A 19,587-nucleotide genomic window follows, 5' to 3' on the forward strand; every position below is an offset into this window, starting at 1 on the left:
GTAGAGAGTTGGTCCTTGTTCTTAGTTTATAGGAATTATACCTCCTAAGGCAAGGACTTTCCATAGACTCTCCTGCCCAAGAGAGTGACTAAAGCATAAGAAATTTCAAAATTCATGCCCAAGGAATTAACAGTTCATACCTGTAATGTTCTAGTTTAAATTTTTGCCAAAGTTCTATCCTGAAACATTATCACAGTGGACATAAGTGTGTGTGTGTGTGTGTGTGTGTGTGTGTGTGTGTGTGTTGTGTGTGTGTGTGTGTATGAGAGTTCATCACAGTTCTGAATTGCAGGCCTTGGTTCATACGGTACAGCTTTGAGGGACTGTTACGTACCACTGTGAATTGGTGCTAAGAAACCAATGTAAATCAATCCTGGGCCCTGCCTTTGAGGAGCTCACCAGTTACAGGCTTGAAATATTCTCATAGCTGATAAATCATCTCACACCTAGATGGCTGCTCATGCCCTGGGCCATTTCTGCTTCTTCTTTCAGTTCCAGTCAGAAGCCATCCACAACTCCCAGTTTCAAGCAAGACTTAATGAAGTCATTCGAACCTTAACTGAGGTAAGAAGCGGAATTTGCAGTTCCTGGATGGGACACACATCTCCTTTGTTGTCTTTTTCTACTGTTTGCTATCATGTGTCTTTCCTGGCAGATATGAAAGTCTAACATTCCTGCCGAGTTCGTGGGGAATTTCAAAGTAGACAGTGGACCTGCACTCATTGACAAATGTGCTATGCTCCTGGAAAAAAGAAACCTGGCTTTTTAAAAAAGTTACATTTCTATTGATTTCACCTTAAAAAGTTAAACATGACCTTGCAAGGGTTATCCAGCTTTTGTGACAAGGACAAATGGAAGGTGGCCAAAGGGCAGGGCAGATACCAGGGGAGCAGTAGTCAGGTGGCCTTCGTTCAAATGAGTAAATAATTATCATTGTTATTCTTGTAAGTAGAATCATATTCATCTCCTTTAAATTTTTTTATCTGTTATTACTTTTACTTTTTTAAAATATCATAGTTCCTAAGTAAACTTTGAAAGAACAGGCTGAAGTGTTGACCAGTGTTGCAGCCGTCCTGAGTGTGGCGGTGCCTCTCCCCACGCATCGGGCCTAGCTCGGTTTCTGTGATTGTTACTCTTATGATACCCAGTGCTTTCTACCTTACTTTTCCTCCCACACAGTAAACTTGTTTTCAGTCTAATAAAACATGGTTAATTATAATACCTAACACATAAAGAAGTTTTAGTAATTCATGTTATAAAAGCATGCATTTCTGGGCAGAGAAAAAATACTATATATATATATATATCATTAAGAATGTGCTCAGAAAATGGATGGAACTGGAAAATATCATCCTGAGTGAGGTAACCCAATCATAGACAAACACACATGGTATGTACTCATTGATAAGTGGCTATTAGCCCAAATGCTTGAATTACCCTAGATGCACAGAACACATGAAACTCAAGATGGATGATCAAAATGTGAATGCTTCACTCCTTCTTTAAAAGGGGAATAAGAATACCCTTGGGAGGGAAGAGAGAGGCAAAGTTTAGAACAGAGGCAGAAGAAACAACTATTCAGAGCCTGCCCACACGTGGCCCATACATATACAGCCACCCATTTAGACAAGATGGATGAAGCAAAGAAGTGCAGGCTGACAGGAACTGGATGTAGATCTCTCCTGAGAGACACAGCCAGAATATGGCAAATACATAGACGAATGCCAGCAGCCAACCACTGAACTGAGAACAGGATCCCGTTGAAGGAATCAGAGAAAGAACTGGAAAGCTTGAAGGGGCTTGAGACCCCATATGAACAACAATGCCAAGCAACCAGAGCTTCCAGGGACTAAGCCACTACCTAAAGACTATACATGGACTGACCCTGGACTCTGACCTCATAGGTAGCAATGAATATCCTAGTAAGAGCACCAGTGGAGGGGGAGCCCTGGGTCCTGCCAAGACTGAACCCCCAGTGAACGTGATTGTTGGAGGGGAGGGCGGTAATGGGGGGAGGATGGGGAGGGGAACACCCATATAGAAGGGGAGGGGGAGGGGTTAGGGGGAATGTTGGCCTGGAAACCGGGAAAGGGAATAACATTTGAAATGTAAATAAGAAATACCCAATATAATAAAGATGGAGGGAAAAAAAAGAACGTCCTTAGAAAAAGAATTTTACTGAAATTTAAGTTGTAAAAAGTTGGAAGAATTAGAAAACTATTATTTTAAAATGCTCATGGATTATAGTAAGCAATGATAGAAATTAAAGAAGGGAAGATAAAGTTTCTATTTTAACTCTTCCTTCCTTTCTACTTCCTGGATTTCTTTCCTTTTGAGTCAGGATCCCATGTGTTTCAGACTAGCATCAAACTGTTGTTGAGGAGGACTCTTTCCTCTTGGTCCTCTTGCTCTTGCTCCCATGGGTTGGGATGACAGACGTGAGCTGCCACACTTGGTCTGTGCAGTGCTAGAGCTGAACCAGCCTTGTAGACACCAGGCAAACATTCTACCAACCGAGCTGCATGCTCAGGCTCTTTGCAGCTTTCTTTTGACCAGTTCTTTTTATACCAGTCTTATTCAGTGAAACCCAAGAATGCTGCTAGTACTTTATACCATAATTGGTGGGTTGGTGGGTTGACTGATTGATTGATTCATTGATTAATCCTGCAAATACTCAGCAGTTAGTGCTAAGCTTCGGATCTAGTATAGGACCCACACATGAGCATCTTGTTACAGAGCTTCTCATTTTCACCCCAGCCTCTAACTCCTGCTCAGTCCATGAGACTTTGAGGTGGCTTGGCTCTTGCCCCATTACGATCCTGCTTTGTTTCAACAACAGGTCATCAGTGTCTCAGGGGTGATTGGTCTTCAATCAAATGCAATATGGCTGCTAGGACATCTTCATCTATCCACCTTGTCTTCAAATCAAAGCAGAACTTCCGGTAAGATGAAAGTCCTCATACACCAGAGCTGGAAGAAGGAATGGCTGGTTCCGTGTTCTGTACTTTGTTAAGGGGATTGTCCACATTGATGGGTGTTATGATCTTTATTTTGTTTCTGAACAAAATGAAGTAAAGAGCGGCTTCTAGGCTTACTGCAGTTCACTGGCAGGGAGTGGTGCTTTGCATGTAGATTGATTGACCTCCAAACCCCATGTTGTTCACACTTCCTCTCTGCTTTCCTTGAGGACAGTGTAGGAATCAGTCAAATTCCTGTACTTTACAAGTAAACAATATGCACCTCAGAAATATTGCATGAGTCATGTGCAGGGTTTTGTATACTGACAAGCCCATACACAAAGAATCGGGTCCTCAAAGCTTGGAATACTCATTTTATTTTTACTAAAAGTAATAGTGTTATGTTTCATTTAAAAAAAATCTCTCTGAAGAGCTATATAGTAAGACCCTGTTCTCATAAAAACCTGCTTTTTTAGTTATGCCTGGGATTTTTCTGCCCAGTGGCTTTATAAAGGTAAAGAGCTAAGCACATTCAAAGATGTGCACCTCCTCGGGGCTTGGAATCCTAGCTCTTCAAGTAACAAAGCCATTTCTATTTGTATCTTTTGATAAAAGCAATAAAAACATTACAATTCTCATGTGCTTGATATGCGTTTTTACGTGGAGATTTTCTGGAGGAAAGAACCACCATAATATATCTGTCCCTGGGTCTTTGTAAATGTCACTCTGACCCAGCGGCCATCTTGTACCTGGTTTAGAAAACAAAGATCCCTCACTACACTTAGCGTCACATACTCCTGGCAGCTCGTCTACTGGTAGTGTGACCATGAGTGTGGGCTGCTGTAATGTTGTCCTTACAGCAGTCCCTCTGCAGCTTTGGCCAGAGGATTCCGATCCATAGTCTTCCCAGCATAATGAACTTTATACAGCTGGAAGTTGTCATATTATCGTAGGAAAAGGAATTTAAAAGCTTAGTGACAGAAGAAACCCTTGCTAATGTTAGTTTTGAAGCTCAGGGCTTTTACAGTATCCTGGTAAAACAGCACATAGTACCAGAGTTTGGTAGGGTTTTTTTTTTTTTTTTTCTTTTTTTTTGGTTTGCGGGTGTGTGTGTGTGTGTGTGTGTGTGTGTGTGTGTGTGTGTGTGTGTGCGCATGCGCACGTGTGCATGTGTGCATGTGTGGACTTATAGTTGTATTACAGAGCACTTGGTCCATGTATTCAGATCACTTAGTGGTGAGTCATTTTACTCCCAGGTTCTTCCGAACAAAATAATTGTGTATCTGGAAAAGCACAACTACTTGTTCCTGGTGGAATTTTCCAGTTGAGCCATTCACTGCAGTGAAACTGCTTCATGAACCAGTTATGGGAGATTAGGAGGAAAGGGATGTAGGGGACTCTCGGAACTCAGCTAGCAGAAATGTCACTGACTCACTGGTTCAGGTCAGCAGACACATCTGGTTCTTTGTACATGTTGGTCACTTGAAGATCTCTACCGTAGGTAAGAGATCATGCTGTTAATCAACACTGGGTCTTGAATGTCTTGGGTTCATACAGTTTATGCAACATCCCGTGAGGAAGCCTCCGGGAAAACACCTAAGTTTTAGATGTCCAACAGGCTCCTTGCTTACCCTGTGGAGTTCACTGGATTGGTGCTCATTGGTGTGACAGTACACAAGGAATATTTTACCACTTCACTGGAATAACCATCCTTTGCAATTTTTTTTTCAGTCTCTCCTAGGTTTGTCACCATTTTAAATTTTCCTGAATAGCCTAGGTGATTACCGCAAAGCCAGTCACTTAATCTAATAGAATTCATTGCAGCCAGAGTATTGTGCTGAGATTAATGGCATAAACACCCCGCCCTGTCTCCAGGTTGATACAGCAGCATGAGATCATTACCTCTCCTTCATTAGCCTTACCAAGTTCACTAGTTAATTTGATCATTTTCTGCCTCCACAGTTCCTACCGACTACAGCTATTTGCCTGAAGGCAGTTTTATTAGAGCAGCCATTGGCTTCTTCATCACAGGAGGAAAAAAAGGCAAGTGGGCACATTTCTTGGATTCTATCATTCTTTCTTCATGTTCTGTAAGCTGTGTGACTTAAGCACACCCCTACAAAATCAGACAAATCGACTCCAAAGGGGGGAGTGTTGTCTTCTGCCAAACCTTCTTCCTAGATGGCTAGGAAGCTAGCTGAGGAATTGCTAGGTGAATGTGCAAACTATGTAGTCCATCATGGGTGGCTCTGTGAAAACTCCATCTTCCATTTTGTCACGTGTAGAGTGTATCAAGCACACACGGCTTTTTCTGTCAGTCTCCCTAACACTGTAAGTCATTGGTGTAAGTAGAGAAGGCACATCCAGGTGTCGTTCGTACCCCAGACCTGGCTGGGAAGCAGCCCTTGTCCCTGGCCTTGTCTGATCATTCTGTGTTGCTGGAGTCACGGGCTCTAACTCCTGTTTCTAGCTTGTGATTTTTCTTGGCACTCGTTTATCCTGCTGTGCTCCTGGACTGTGGCCCTCCATGTTATAAGATAGAGAGGTTCAGTGCTTTTGTTATACAGGAAGCAAAGCAGTGCTGTGGGAGTTCCTAAAGAGGAGCTCTTTAATGACATACATGTTTCAGAGTTGTGAGGAAAACGTGTAGGCTGTTAGAACTGTGTGTGTCCTGACTCAAGTGCCAGCTTCATTAGTGTAACTGTCTTTCAGTGGTGTTCACTTCTGTTCTTCTTTCCTGTCTGGGCAAGCAAGTGACTATACGTCCAGTACTGTTTAAAAATTATTTTAAATGCTTTAAAGTAAGTTAAAATGAAAAACTGCAAGAAACCTGAAAGGGGCGGTTTGATGACTAAAGTTCATGGAAAAATAAAATTTTTCCATTAGAAGAGAAAGTATTATTGCTTGATGTCCCTCTGGAAGCAGCAGTCTCCCCAGGGCTCCAGATCAGAAGCTGGTTTTGTAGCTTGACTCCTTTAGTCTCTGGAGTTTACAATGCATACTCCTATTCTGGGGTTGCGAGTTAGCACTGTTGGCTTTTAATTTTTTCCATATAAAAGTTGGCATATGATTATGTCATGTTACGGTTGTTCTCTATAAACACATATGATGTGTAAATTAGTTTAATGATTGTATGGCTATGGTTTATATGATCTTAAAATACATATAATAGAGATATCTTCATTGTGAAGAAGTTGAATTCTTACTAAATGCTCATCTAAACTTTGCACAGCCAGAATGTTAGCACCATATATTTTTGTTGTAGTGTTATTAAATCGTTCGTTGTTAGTTTTTAAAATTTAAAAATGATTGTAATGTGAGAGATTAACATGAGAAGCAAAGTAAAAACTGAGGTCAGATAAAAGCCTTCAAAAACGTTTTCTTTTTCCTTTTCTAGCAAGTAAAATATCATTTGTCCTCCCAGATCCAGAGCCTGGTTTCTTGGCAGGAATGAACCTTCTTTGAATCTCTGGGCGGGTCCTTGGTTCGCTGTGGCAGGCTTGCCTGTGATCTTTTGCAGTCCAGGCTCAGCAGGGAGGGCTCTGCCCCGCGTCTGGAAGCTCAGGTGGTGCTGATGCTGCAGTGCTCAGCCTTGCTGGGAACCCTTCTACAGTGTCCTGCTGGAGTGTTTCAAACTGCCATCTTGCCAGTCGGATTTTTGGCATTTTCAGGTTGTGGGAGAGGGCTGCCTTCCTGTCAGGTTTGCTGACTAGATTCAGAGGAAAATCTATTCAGCCCACACATTACTAATGATGACCCCAGAGGAGTGGGGGCCGTGGGAGGCTGACCTCAGCCTCCGAAGCCCATTTACAAAAACAAAACCAGCCCCTGCTCTGTAGGACTAAATGGGATGGCCAAGCGGAGCAGAGGTGTGCATGCAAACGAGTGACCAAGCGAGTGCTTTCTTCAGAGTGCCCAACTCATTTGAATTTTAATAATGCCCTTCTGAAGGAGCTTTTGAGTTTAAATGTCTGGATGTCACTCACCAGAGCCCAGTGGGGCTGCTGATAGGAAGGATGACAACGTCCGTGAACTCTTTTGAGGAAGAGAAGGTTTGTGAGAATAAAAATCATGCTTGGTACAGGCAGAGGATAGACCAGTTCAGGACCAGCACAGCTTCCTCGCCTCCCTCTGTGGGCTATTTTTAAATCTAATAACTCACAAAAGAAGCGAAGGGTTATATTTTGATTCACACATACAACAGAATCAGGGTGACAGAGGTTTCCAGCACAGCCCATGATGTCTGAGAACGTGCCAGATTGCTTTCTGAGGCTTAAGACTTTACCATGCTGTGTATTCACACCGTAATAGACAGGTGATGTTAGAGGGTCCATTCCTTAAAGGAAGCCTGCACTCCACGGCTGTACCATGTCCACGGAACAACCCTAGTTTTTAAGGAATTCAGTTCTTGGTTTTGAAAGTAACTGCATCTTTGTCTACCAGGTGATACTGTCTGACTGCTCTGATATGGCCCTCCTATCCGCTGCGTGATTCCTTAGCTTTGGTAGGCATCATTCTCAATCACTGTGGAAATTTCTTGAGTGTGCCAGCCTTAAAGTCTTTGTTCAGAATTGAATTCCTCCCATCTGGCTTTTTGTTGTCATTGTTGTTTTTTGTTTTTTAAAACACAAGGGCACTATGTAGCAGAGGCTGGTTTTGGACTGACTTTACTGGTAATAAACTCAATATACATTAAAGCTAGCCTTAAACCTCTGACCCTTCTCTCACCATCTCCCAAGTGCTGAGATCACAGGTGTAGGCCAGCACACCCAGCTCTAATCTTGAGTCTTACAGTTTCCCTTTTCTACTCATCCTTAAGATTTTTGATCTTTTATCTTTTCTCAATCCTCCTCCATTTCAGACTTCACCAGTATTTTATGTACTTCTTTAAGAGAATATTTAAGACAGTTAATAAGAGTAGTGATTCTTTCTGATACGGGTATTTGTACATAACAGGGATGCTTCTGTTGTTACTGGGGAGTGTGACCAAAGCTTTCTAAGTTAGTGAGAGTTTTATATTAGGCTTTGAAGAAGTCGATAGCAGAAGTGTTACCGGAGCAAGGTATAGGAATCCCTGGAGGACAGTGGATGGCATTTGCTGTGATCTCACATTGGTCAGTGCTGTGAAGGGAAGCCTTCGGCTTATACACAAATGATCTGAGTTCATATTCGCAATCAGTTTTGGAATTTTAGTCATTTTTGGACTAGTGTGAGATTTACTTGTTTAGACAGTGCCTTGCAGAATCCCTCAATTCCTGAATATACTCTAAATGATATTAAAGGGTTGTTTGGTTTTATGAGATTATGGAATTGGTTTCCAAAACCGTGCGCCATTTTTAGTATTTTGAATTATTAAATATTTTACCTATACAACTCTGAAGCATTACTACAAATGTACGCTTGCGTAGAACACAGGGAAGAAACAAGATAGCAGCCGAGCAGAATGTCTCCCACCTGTAATCCCAGTGCTTGAGAAGCTGAGGCAGGTGGGGTTTGGAGGCCATCTTGGGATGTATGGTGACTTCTAGGCCAGCCAAGGCTATGAAGCAAGAATAGGCTAATCCCTGTTCCTGCAAATGAGCACAGCTGTCATTTGTCTTCTGTGACAGGAGGCGTGGAGGACACAGGAAAAGCACAGCAGTGCAGCACTTTTCTTGACATTTGTCAAGATCTCAAAACTTTCCTGTAGGTTTGTTATTTATGTATCAATCAATTAATTTAGACAACATCATACGTACCTAAGGATGAGCCTTGAACCAACTATGAGGCCAAGGATGGACTTGAACTTCTGACCTCAAGTCCTGGGATATTAGGCTTGTGTCCCCATGCCTGATTTATGGGATGATGGAAGTCCAGCCCAGGGCACCTGATCATGGTATGCAAGGAGTCTCCCAACTGAGCTACATCCTCAACTTTTTATTTCTTCCTTTAATCATCATTATGCTATTCATAAAGGAAAACCCACCCATTAATCTTTAATTCTCTTTAGATAGTATCATTTAAGAAATGATACTATTAACAAATAGTACTATCTAACAAATACTTATTTGTCAATTTATTGCTTTTATTAATATACAAATTTGATTTTATAATATTTATGTGTGTGTGATGGCTAAACTTGCCTACCAGCTTGACACACCAGGGGAAAGGGACCCTAAATTGAAGAATCACCTCTATCAGATGTGGCTGTGTGCATATCTTTGGGACATTTTCTTGACTATAATTGATGTACAAAGTCCCAGCCCACCGTGGGCAGTACCATCCCTAGGTAGGTAGGCCTGGGCTGTATAAGATAGCTCAATGAATATGAGTCAGTAACAAAGAAGCCAGTAGGAAGCATTCCTCTGTGGTCTCTGCTTCAAGCTCCTGCCTTAAGTTCCTACGTTGGATTTCACGGCGGATAGACTAGGACCTAAAAACTCGTGAACCGTTTCTTCCCCACATTGGTTTTGATGATGCTGTGGTGTTTCACAGCAACAGAAAGCAGCTGGAATCATGCTTTGTATTTTTAAGTAATGTTTCTCAATTTCACATTTGTCGCCATAATTATCACTTATACACAGTTGTAGAGGGTCTCATCAAGGGGCAGGCAAAATGGCTTAGTGTACAGCACAGGCATAAGGAAGAAGATAGCGGCTGAGCAGAACAGCTCCCACCTATAATCCCAGTGCTTGGCACAAAGGATGACAACCTAAGCTTTGATGTCCAGACCCCACATGTGGACATCAGAAGAACTGACTCTTGAAATTTGTTCCTTGACTTTTGCATGCCTCTGCTCTTTTGAATATACACAATAAATAAGTGTAATTAATACTTCATTAAGTTGATATATCAAAATTAGTCATTCTACTGTGGATCACTTTTAAAGTATCTGTTTAGTGAATATCTCTATCCAGGTAGAGTTCTCTCTTTTACTCTAAGTTTTCTTCTGGTAAATTTGCAGCAGTTTATTAGTGGGCAAAAGTGTGAAGATTTGGTAACTAGAAGGGTGGTGTGGTCTCTTTAAAGATTTATTTCTGTTTTTGTGTGTTTGTCTGTCTCTCTTTCTCTGTCTGTCTGTCTGTCTGTATGTATGTATGTATGTCCATGTCAGTGTCTACTATGTGTGTAGCATTGCCATGAAGCTGAAGTTACTGGCAGCTCTGGATGCTCGCTCTCTCTCTCTCTCTCTCTCTCTCTCTCTCTCTCTCTCTCTCTCTGTGTGTGTGTGTGTGTGTGTGTGTGTGTGTGTGTGTGTGTGTGTGTGTGTGTGTTAGGAATGGAACTCAGGTCCTCTGGAAGAACAAGCTCTCTTACTAAGCCATCTCTCCAGACCTTGGCATGGCCATTCAATGCTGCAAAAGGATTATGAACCCTGAAAGAAATCAGTATATCATGAAGGTTAAAATACAGGAGTCTGGCTCGATATCCTTTTATAAAGAAGAACCAGTGGTAACAATAAAAAATAAACATTCAGGTATACTATGATGCATTGAATGTGATTTGTTTCAATTTTATTTCGATGTCAGGAAGAGTGAACATTTTGCATGCATTCACTATATTTTAAAATTAAAATTTAGAGTTTTTAAAGTAACTTTATTGTTGTACGTGTATGTGTATGAGTGCAGGCACATGTGATCAAATACGTGGGATCAAAGAAAGGTTGTCAGGTTAGTGTGGTAAGTGTTTTTACCCACAGAACTTTGGTCCAAAATTTTTTATTTGTGTTTGTACTTATTTACATTTATTCTACAAAAAAAATACAGGAAAGTTCTTTAACTATAAGAAAAACATCAGTTTTCCTTTCACTCAGAAACAACAATTCATGCTTCACTAAAATCCAGCAAGGACTCTTGGAGGAAAGGGGAAATGTGCAGTGTGTGCTGGCTGTTGTTTCCCTCTGCCTTCTCTAATCCCAAGGAGTCCTCAGCCCGTCTTTCTTTACCTGGTCATGTTTTATGACTAGAGATGTTATTTCATAGAGCATTCCTCAGTTTGGGCTTGTCTGGTGTTCCCATGTTAGAGTCAGGTCAGCCACCTTTGGAAGGAGAATCACAGAAAGGATTTCTAATCTCACTGCACCCATGGGGTGGCATGCAGTGCTCTCCTTCGTTCTCTGTGCGGTTAAACATTCAGCTTAAGTAAGATGATAGCATCTAGGTCTCTCCTAAACATATATCCTAATGTTCCTCCTGTTTTCAATCATTGATTTTGGTGTTTATTAATGTACCTTGTCTAAGTTATTGCAGTAAGACTGGGGTGTAAGTCCAGGTAACCCATTTTTTCGTTTTGCTTTGTTTTTCAGAGAATGGTATTTAGAAACCAAGGTCTGGGGCAGAGCCTTTCTCCTGGGATAATTGTCACTGTTTCCAGGAATGTTGAACAGTAGCTCTGTTCTCTTTCTCTCTTTTATATCTTGCCTATTTGTACATCAAAGTGTGTCTTTATCTTTATCCATGTCTAAGCTGTGTTTACAAATTCATGCACCAGTCTACTCCCCCGCCTCTCTTTGCCCATATTTATGACCCTGTGTTCTGGACTGTAGCAAGCCTGGCTCATTCTTCTCAGCCTGTTTGCGCATTTGATCAGTCTACCTATAGGAAACCAAGCCCTATCCCTCTGGGCCACAACCCTACTAGGTTGCCTTTCTCATTAGCTTCTGACCTCTGCTTGGTGGCCTTCCTGGTGCAAGGGCTTGGGATATTTTTGGATTTGGTATCTCTGAATGTTGTTCAGGGTTTTGCTCCAAAGATAGAGTGCTCTACCAGCTTTTAGTATCTGGTGTTTCAGAACCAATGCTTCTCAGCAACTGTATTGATTGTAGTTTCTGGTCAGGGACAAAGTATTTAATACTTCCTACATACAAGCCATCCTATAATGATGTCTGCCTGAATTCTCTATAGACTTCATCCTTTCTACCTTGATCTAGACATCTTTTATTCTGGTGAGTGAAGATCGAACCTTCAATGATGACCTCTGATTAGATCTGATTTCCCATCTCATACTTTCCTGTATCTTTCTTTGTGTGTGTGTGTGTGTGTGTGTGTGTGTGTGTGTGTGTGTGTGTGTGTGTAAGAGAGAGAGAGAGAGAGAGAGTGTATGTATGTATGTATGTGTGTGTGTGTGTGTTATATGCCATCATTTACATGACTGTTTATTCCTTTTTGTTTCAAGTTTGCCTTTTTCATTAGACTATACTTTCTTCAATGTGCAGGAAGAACACCTTTGAACAGTCTACCCATCATGTAATATAATTTAAGTATTTGATCTTTATCACTTGGATATATTTATACCAAAGGTTGGATTATTCTAAGCTGGGTTAATTTGTCTCCTGCAGCAGTGAAGATGGAGAAACTAAATGTCTATATCACACACCTGATGGAGATTATACATTCCATATGTTAGCCCATCCGTGGCCAGACTTTTCCTGTAGTAATCACGCTGTCCTCTGTGCAGCCCACGCACATGAGACAATGTGTCCTACTGCCCTACTGCGATGCCCTACTGTGCTTGGAATGCTGTCTGGAGCTTTGGGGCTGTCAAGTGGATGAGGGATGTGAATCAGCTTTACATTCAGGTTTTAAAACATCTGGACCTTTTTGACAAGTGCCCACTGGCACTCTCAGGTTCAAGTTCATGGTTCATGGCTGATGACAGTCCAGTGGTCACCTTACCGTAGGCACTTATTTGAAGGACAAAACACTGACATAAAGGACATGATGATCCCCATCGTTTGCACTCTTCTGTTCTAAACAGAAGAGCTCTGTGGTAGGAACCAGAATCCTGCACTTCAGATAAGCTTTGGGCTTCCTTTTTCTTGCCCTCTTCCCCAGAGGCATGTAACTGCCACATGTTTTCTCATTCCTCGCTGTTACTGTAGTTTCCATCATTCCACTGCCTGTCAGAATGGGTTCCTTCCAAACACAGAGGAAATGTCTGTGTGATTCTCATCATGCTTCTCAGTACTGGTGCCCTGCCCCTTTTAACTGGAAGATTTCATGCACTATCAGAGGCGTGAATTTCAGCCCTGTGCTGCATTTCACAGCTTGTTTCTGACACTTGCTGGCATGTCAGGTCAAGTTAATGAAAACTGGAGTAACATGCACATTCAGGGCCGACAGTGCCAGGGCAACATACACATCCAGTGCATCTAATGCCAGGACAGCATGCATGCACATACAGTGCAGTCAGTGTTGGGGCAGTACGTATATAGGATGTAGTTAGCGGTGAAGTTCATCCCATCAGAGGCGAGCCATTGTCTCAGCAATAAAACATAAACAGTGCTCATATTTCGCATAGGCTCCTCGTATGACAGAAAATGTTGAACCCTTTCTCCAGCTTCCTTAAGTCTTTTGGAAACTACACATTTTCTATAATGCGTGCTACTGGAGGACTTGGAATACGAGATATGTAACTTCAAAAGTATTTGACATAAAATCCTGAGACCCCCCAAAGTAGACATCTGCTTATGTATTAAAGACTTCCAGTAAGATTTGCAATGTATGCCTGTGTACCAGGACATTACTGTCAATGTGTACCAAAAGTACCTTTACAAAGCAAACTAGAGGCTAAAGAGATTGCTCAGTGGTTAAGAGCTCTGGGTACTCTTGAGAGAACTCAGGTTTCTTTCATAGCACCCACATCAGGTGGCTCCACCTGTAACTCAAGCTCCAAGAGGATCCAACACCTCTAGTCTTCAAGGCCACATGCATTTATGCATATGCACATAACCACACATAGATACACATAATTAAAATACAGTAATGACTAGAAAAGCAAATTACTTCCTGTTGCATGAAATCAGACTCTAATCTTTCTCCAAAATTGGACTTATATGCAAAGCTAACCTGTTTCAGCCAGTTATCACACCTGGTTTCACTTTTTTGTTTGTTTGTTTGTTTGTTTGTTTGTTTCTTGCTTTTGGTCCTCTCATTAGAAAATAAGTTCTCTGAGCATAATCCCTCTTTTGTCTTTGTTAAGTTCTCTGTGTGTTGCTGGAAAGTAAACACTTGGGTGCACATATTTATAAAATGTCTCTATTTTCTCTGCCAGAAAGTCTTCCAGAAACAGCAATAGTTAAGCCCCTCATGAGACTTGCTAGAGTCCCAGTATTACATCGCTAGGTGGGATAGAAATAAGGTATCAGTTACTAGACACACAGCACTGCTGTGATGTTATAGAACAGATATATGAATGGAGGGAGCATTGACCTTTAACATTTTTTAGCTGGAAAAGGGAGGCGTTAAAAGTAAAACCTTGCAAGGCGTAGTTGTAGTTTTAGCTGGAATAAAACAGCCAACAGCCAGGAAGTAGTTGAGTGGGTAGCTAGGCTTAGAAAACATTGCTGATTTGTTAGCTGCTCTGGTGGGAATGAGAGTCAGAACATAGGGTTAAAGTCTGTATTGAAGGTAGGTATGGATTTGTATTATCAACTTAGAATTAATATTTAAACTGAACATAGATGAGCTTATAGAGATTCAGCCAAAGATAAACACAAAAGCTTATTTTCATAAGCAGCTATCTCTAGAATAGGAACGTGGTGCACATACACTATTCATTCATTCATTCATTCATTCATTCATTCATTCATTTATATTTGTCTCTGTATGCGTATGATGTCTATGTTTGTGTGAGGGCCTACATATGCCATAGCACCTGTGCAGAAGTCAGAGAATAGCCTTGGGACCAGTCTCTCTGATATACTGCAGTTTGTGTACCCCACGCTAGCTAGCCTATGAGCTTCCAGGGGGATGTTCCTGACTCTACCTCCTATTTTGCAATAGGCATGCTGGGATTGTAGATACATACTGCTCCATCTAGCTTTTATGTGGATTGCAGGAATCTGAGTTCAAGTCATCAAACTTAGCAACAAGTGCCTTTATATATTGAGCCATCTTCCCGGCCGCATGATACACTTGTTATTGGAAGAGAACAGAGCTTGCTAGATATGTGCACTTTTTATGTGAATGCTTATTTTTATTCTTTTGGACAGTCACCACAGAGATACTGAAATAGTGATACAGCTGAGCTGCCTTGGCAAACTTGCTGTCCAGTTATGTGATGTCCTCCATCCTGTTATAATTCAGCATAATGGTCTTCAGCAGATCATGGCACCCCTCTTAGACTTTTCAGCCTCCAGAACTATGCTGCTCTCTCAGCTTTACTTCTCCTTTTTGACCCCCTACTTCTGCTTCTTTCTTTTCCTCTATATCTATGGTTTGTGTTCTTTTTCTCCTGTCCTGCTTTCCTCCTCATTCACCGTCAAGTCTCCTTTCTCCCAAGCTTCTTTCTCCTTTCTATAGTGTGATGTAGCACTGCCTCCACCCTTGCTAACCCTTTCACAAGGTCAGCCTTTCCCTCCTGGTTCCCTGCTTCTTCTTCACCCACCCCTACCCCACAGTTTCTCCTTTCTGGGTTGTGATGTAGCTCTGCCTTCACTCTTGCTACCAGTCACAAGGTGGTTTTTCCCTCTTGGTTCCCAGCTTCTCCTTTCCCTCAGTTTCTCCTTCCTCTCAGCTCTTCTTTTCCCCTCAGCTCCTCCTTTACCCTCAGCTTCTCCTTTCCCCTCAATTTCTCCTTTCTGTGTTGTGATGTAGCTCTGCCTTCACCTTTGCTACCGGTCACAAGGTTGGTTTTACCCTCTTGGTTCCCAGCTTCTCCTTTCCCTTCAGCTTCTCCTTTCTGTGTTGTGATGTAGCTCTTTCTTCACCCTTGCTACCGGTCACAAGGTTGGTTTTTCCCTCTTGGTTCCCAGCTTCTCCTTTTCCCTCAGCTTCTCCTTTCTGTGTTGTGATGTAGCTCTGCCTTCACCCTTGCTACCAGTCACAAGATTGGTTTTTCCCTCTTGGTTCCCAGCTTCTCCTTTCCCCTCAGCTTCTCCTTTCTGTGTTGTGATGTAGCTCTGCCTTCACCCTTGCTACTGGTCACAAGATTGGTTTTCCCCTCCTGGTTCCCTGTTTCTCCTTCCCCCTCAGCTTTCCCTTTCCCCTCAGCTTCTTCTTTCTCTTCAGCTTCTCCTTTCTGTGTTGTGATGTAGCTCTGCCTTCACCCTTGCTACCGGTCACAAGATTGGTTTCCCCCTCCTGGTTCCCTGTTTCTCCTTCCCCCTCAGCTTTCCCTTTCCCCTCAGCTTCTTCTTTCCCCTCAGCTTCTCCTTTCTGTGTTGTGATGTAGCTCTGCCTTCACCCTTGCTACTAGTCATAAGGTTGGTTTTCCCCTCATGGTTCCCTGCTTCTCCTTTCCCCTCAGCTTCCCATTTCTGTGTTGTGGTGTAGCTCTGCCTTCACCCTTGCTACTAGTCATAAGGTTGGTTTTCCCCTCATGGTTCCGTTTTTCCTTTCCCCTAGCTTCTTCTTTCTGTGTTGTAATATAGCTCTGTCTTCACCCATGTTACTGGTCACAGGGTTGCTACAAGGTCAGGTTTTCCTTCCCAATTCCCCGCTTCTCCTTACCCCCCAGCTTCTCGTGCAGCTGTTTTTTGGTCTGGCTGCTGCACTCTCAGTTCTGCTTTCTTTCTGTTGACTCATTACCTTTTGTTGTTCTCACTCTGCTTCTCCTTATCTCTGAGCTTCTCTTTTCTGGAACTGTGTGACCGTCACTGACTCTGCCGTCACTTGTGGTCTAGTGAATTTGCCTTTGCTTTTCCCATTTTTTGAGCTTCTCTGTTTTCAGCTTTCCCCACATATCAGCTCTCTCATCTCTGCAGCCCCTCCTAGATCTGCTGATCCTGTGGGTTTTTTGCTGATGTAGTTTCTAGTTTTCCCCTGGTTTCTCTTTCTGCTGATGGAGGTTTTCCTTTTGCTGCTGATTCTGCCACCATTTCTTGTTGTCTTCATTATTCTGTATCTACATTTTCTGCATTTCTTTGTTTTTCTGTGTTTCTATGTAGCATCACTTTTACCTGCCCAATTTCATGGTTGTTCCCGCCTTTTACATCTACACGTTAATCCTCTAGCATCTTAGGTTATCAGCTTTAAGTACCTCCCTCCCAATATGAGGACCAATACTGAATCAAGAGGTGGCTGATTAACATATGAAATAGCTATTTCTCCCTTGGTGCTCACCTCTAGAGCAGGTGCTGTGGCTTAGGAGCAAAAGAAGGTGGTAGGTGATGGGTGTGGTGCTTTAGAGCCATGGTAGATGGAGGTATTGTGTAGCTCCCCTAAGATGCTGAGTGGGCAGCCCCATCTATCTGCTGTAAGGGTATTAAATTCTATACCAAGAGCAATGGGACAATAATAAAGACTAGCTCATTGTTCTAGAACACTAGGTAAAGAGACATGGAAATGTAGAAGACAGTAAAGATGTGTGGGGTATGTAGGGCCAAAGGAGGAGATTGGAGAGAATATCTGAGAACAGGGGAACAGCGTTTGTAGCAAAAGGAGTTGGATTCAAGTTGTAACATTGGAAGGTTGATTGTAACTAAAGATCTGGCATTGGAGTCTTTGACTGCAAAAGTAAAAACAGCTCCACTTTCAGTTGTAGCAGCCACACAGGTGCTTTGCTAATTCTCTTCTTTTCTGTTGTAGGCCCTGAAGCTGTGCCACCGTCCCTTCTCAAAGTAGTGATGAAACCCATAGCAACTGTTGGGGAAAACTACCAGTACCCTCCTGCAAACTTAGCCGCACTCCTCTCTCCACTTATGAGGCTAAACTTTGGTAAACATCAAGTGTTTTTTTGGGTTTTCAGGCTATGTTCTTAGGACTTGGCCTGAATTAAAAAAAAAAAAAAGCAGATTTTTGTGTCACAGTTGACAGTGACTGGTAGATTTATTATATCTTGTGAATGGTTATCTTACATACAATAGCTGAGTTTCACTGAGCCATTATAGGTGAGGGTGAGGAGGAAGAGGTCTAAAGACATAGACTTTATGGCTATGTCTGTATAGCTCTGAGACTGTATAGTTCTCAAAAACAACTCTTGAGGAACCGGGGAGATAGCTGAGTTGGTAAAAGGTTTGCTATGCAACCATGAGGACCTCTGTTAGATCTCCTATTCCTGACAAAGATAGATAGATAGATAGATAGATAGATAGATAGATAGATAGATAGATGAGGGGTGGGTGGATGGATGGATAGATAGATAGATAGATAGGTGAGGGGTGGGTGGATGGATGGATAGATAGATAGATAGATAGATAGATAGATAGATGGATGAGTGGGTGGATGGATAGATAGATAGATAGATAGATAGATAGATAGATAGATAGATAGATAAATAGATAAAGCAAGTGAGCAAGCAAGAGCAGTGCAGTGGTGCATGCCTATAATCACAGTGCTGGGAAAAAGAAAATGACCCCTGAGAGGCTGGAAAGATGGCTCAGTGCTTAAGAGCACTGGCTGCTCTTCCTGAAGACTTGGGTCAATCCCCATCAGCCACATGGCAGCTTACAACTAACTCCAATTTCAGAAGGTATCACACCCTTACAGAGATATACATACAAGCAAAATACCAATGCACAAAAAATAAAAAACTGTTAAAAAATGTAAAAGAATGAAAGGAAGGGGGTGGGGAGAGACAGGGGAAGAGGGGGAGGGGGAGGAGGAGACCTCCCCCCACAGTCTTACCTATAGGCCAACTTGATAGAGGCAATTTCTCACTTTGGGTTTCCTCGAGTTTGTGTCAAGTTGGTAAAAATTTAACTGGTACACCGGATAGAAGTTTCCCATGTGCTGAACACATACTGCATAAGAGGAGGGGAAGGCACTAAGATTTGTAGCTAGTGTTTTTCTCATGTGTCTAAGTAGTATCGGAGTGTCCAGATTTCTTTAGAATGTCAGAGAGATTTCCCAAGGTAGTGTAAGGCCCATGGCTGTATCAAGAGTTAGGACTGAGATTCTAGTGGACATCTTTGCCTCCTCACTTGAGTGTCTCAAAGTTCTATTTGGTTGGATGGATTCTGTCATGTGCATAAGAGATCCAATCAGAGGGCTTGATTCAGACACTGACTCCTGAGCATCAGTCGGGGACCTGAGCACAGTATTACGGAAATTCCTTTCTTCTCTTTCAGGCGAGGAGATACAGCAACTGTGCCTTGAGATTGCTGTGTCCCAGGCACCGTCGTCACAGAGTGCAGCTGCACTGCTGGGCTTGTGGGTGATGCCGCCGCTGGTCCACGGTCTGAGTGTATGTAGTAGCTCCAGGTGCTGAGTGTAGCCAGGGACTGTTCTCTGGGACGGCCACACTCATGTGGAATATGGTCTCTGAGTCAGGAGTAGAAAAGTGAAAGCTGGCTAATACTTGATCTAACTGGCCAGCAGCCTGAGAGATGACATGGCTATCACCCATCCTTATGTGTTTAAAATGCTACTTACTACTAAAGGGGTAATGAGGGCCACAGGTACTAACATTATGTATGTATCCATAATCCAGTCTGGATATTTCATTGGCTGTTAACAGAGGCATCCCCCTGTGCTGAACACCTCTCACAAGCATCCCTTTGCCTGCTCTCCTGGATCTTGAGACTACAGTGTCCTGTCGTAAGGAAGGTTGCAGAAATTTCGAGTATTATCTGCTAGGATTGAAAGGATTCTCCATGATTTCCTTAACGATCTAACTTGATCGTCAGTACATGGTCATGTTCAGGTCTAGTCATGATCTGGCTTTAGGTTTTTAAAGTAGTACCAGATTCTCTTACACTCTCAATCTCCTG

General features: G+C 42.4%; 1 protein-coding gene across 5 annotated transcripts in view; it reads left to right on the forward strand.

The window, feature by feature from the left end:
• The window catches only part of Focad (focadhesin), a 321,997-nt gene that overhangs the window by 287,418 nt on the left and 14,992 nt on the right, over positions 1 to 19,587 (forward strand). For all 5 annotated transcript variants that reach the window (NM_001427695.1, XM_039111093.2, XM_017593754.3 and 2 more), the window contains 5 exons: positions 493 to 564; positions 2,840 to 2,942; positions 4,920 to 5,000; positions 17,465 to 17,593; positions 18,946 to 19,061. In NM_001427695.1, coding sequence (NP_001414624.1) covers positions 493 to 564; positions 2,840 to 2,942; positions 4,920 to 5,000; positions 17,465 to 17,593; positions 18,946 to 19,061 — 501 coding nt within the window. The remainder of the gene's footprint in view (positions 1 to 492; positions 565 to 2,839; positions 2,943 to 4,919; positions 5,001 to 17,464; positions 17,594 to 18,945; positions 19,062 to 19,587) is intronic.

This window comes from Rattus norvegicus, chromosome 5 (assembly GCF_036323735.1).
Source record: "Rattus norvegicus strain BN/NHsdMcwi chromosome 5, GRCr8, whole genome shotgun sequence".
NCBI lineage: Eukaryota > Metazoa > Chordata > Mammalia > Rodentia > Muridae > Rattus > Rattus norvegicus.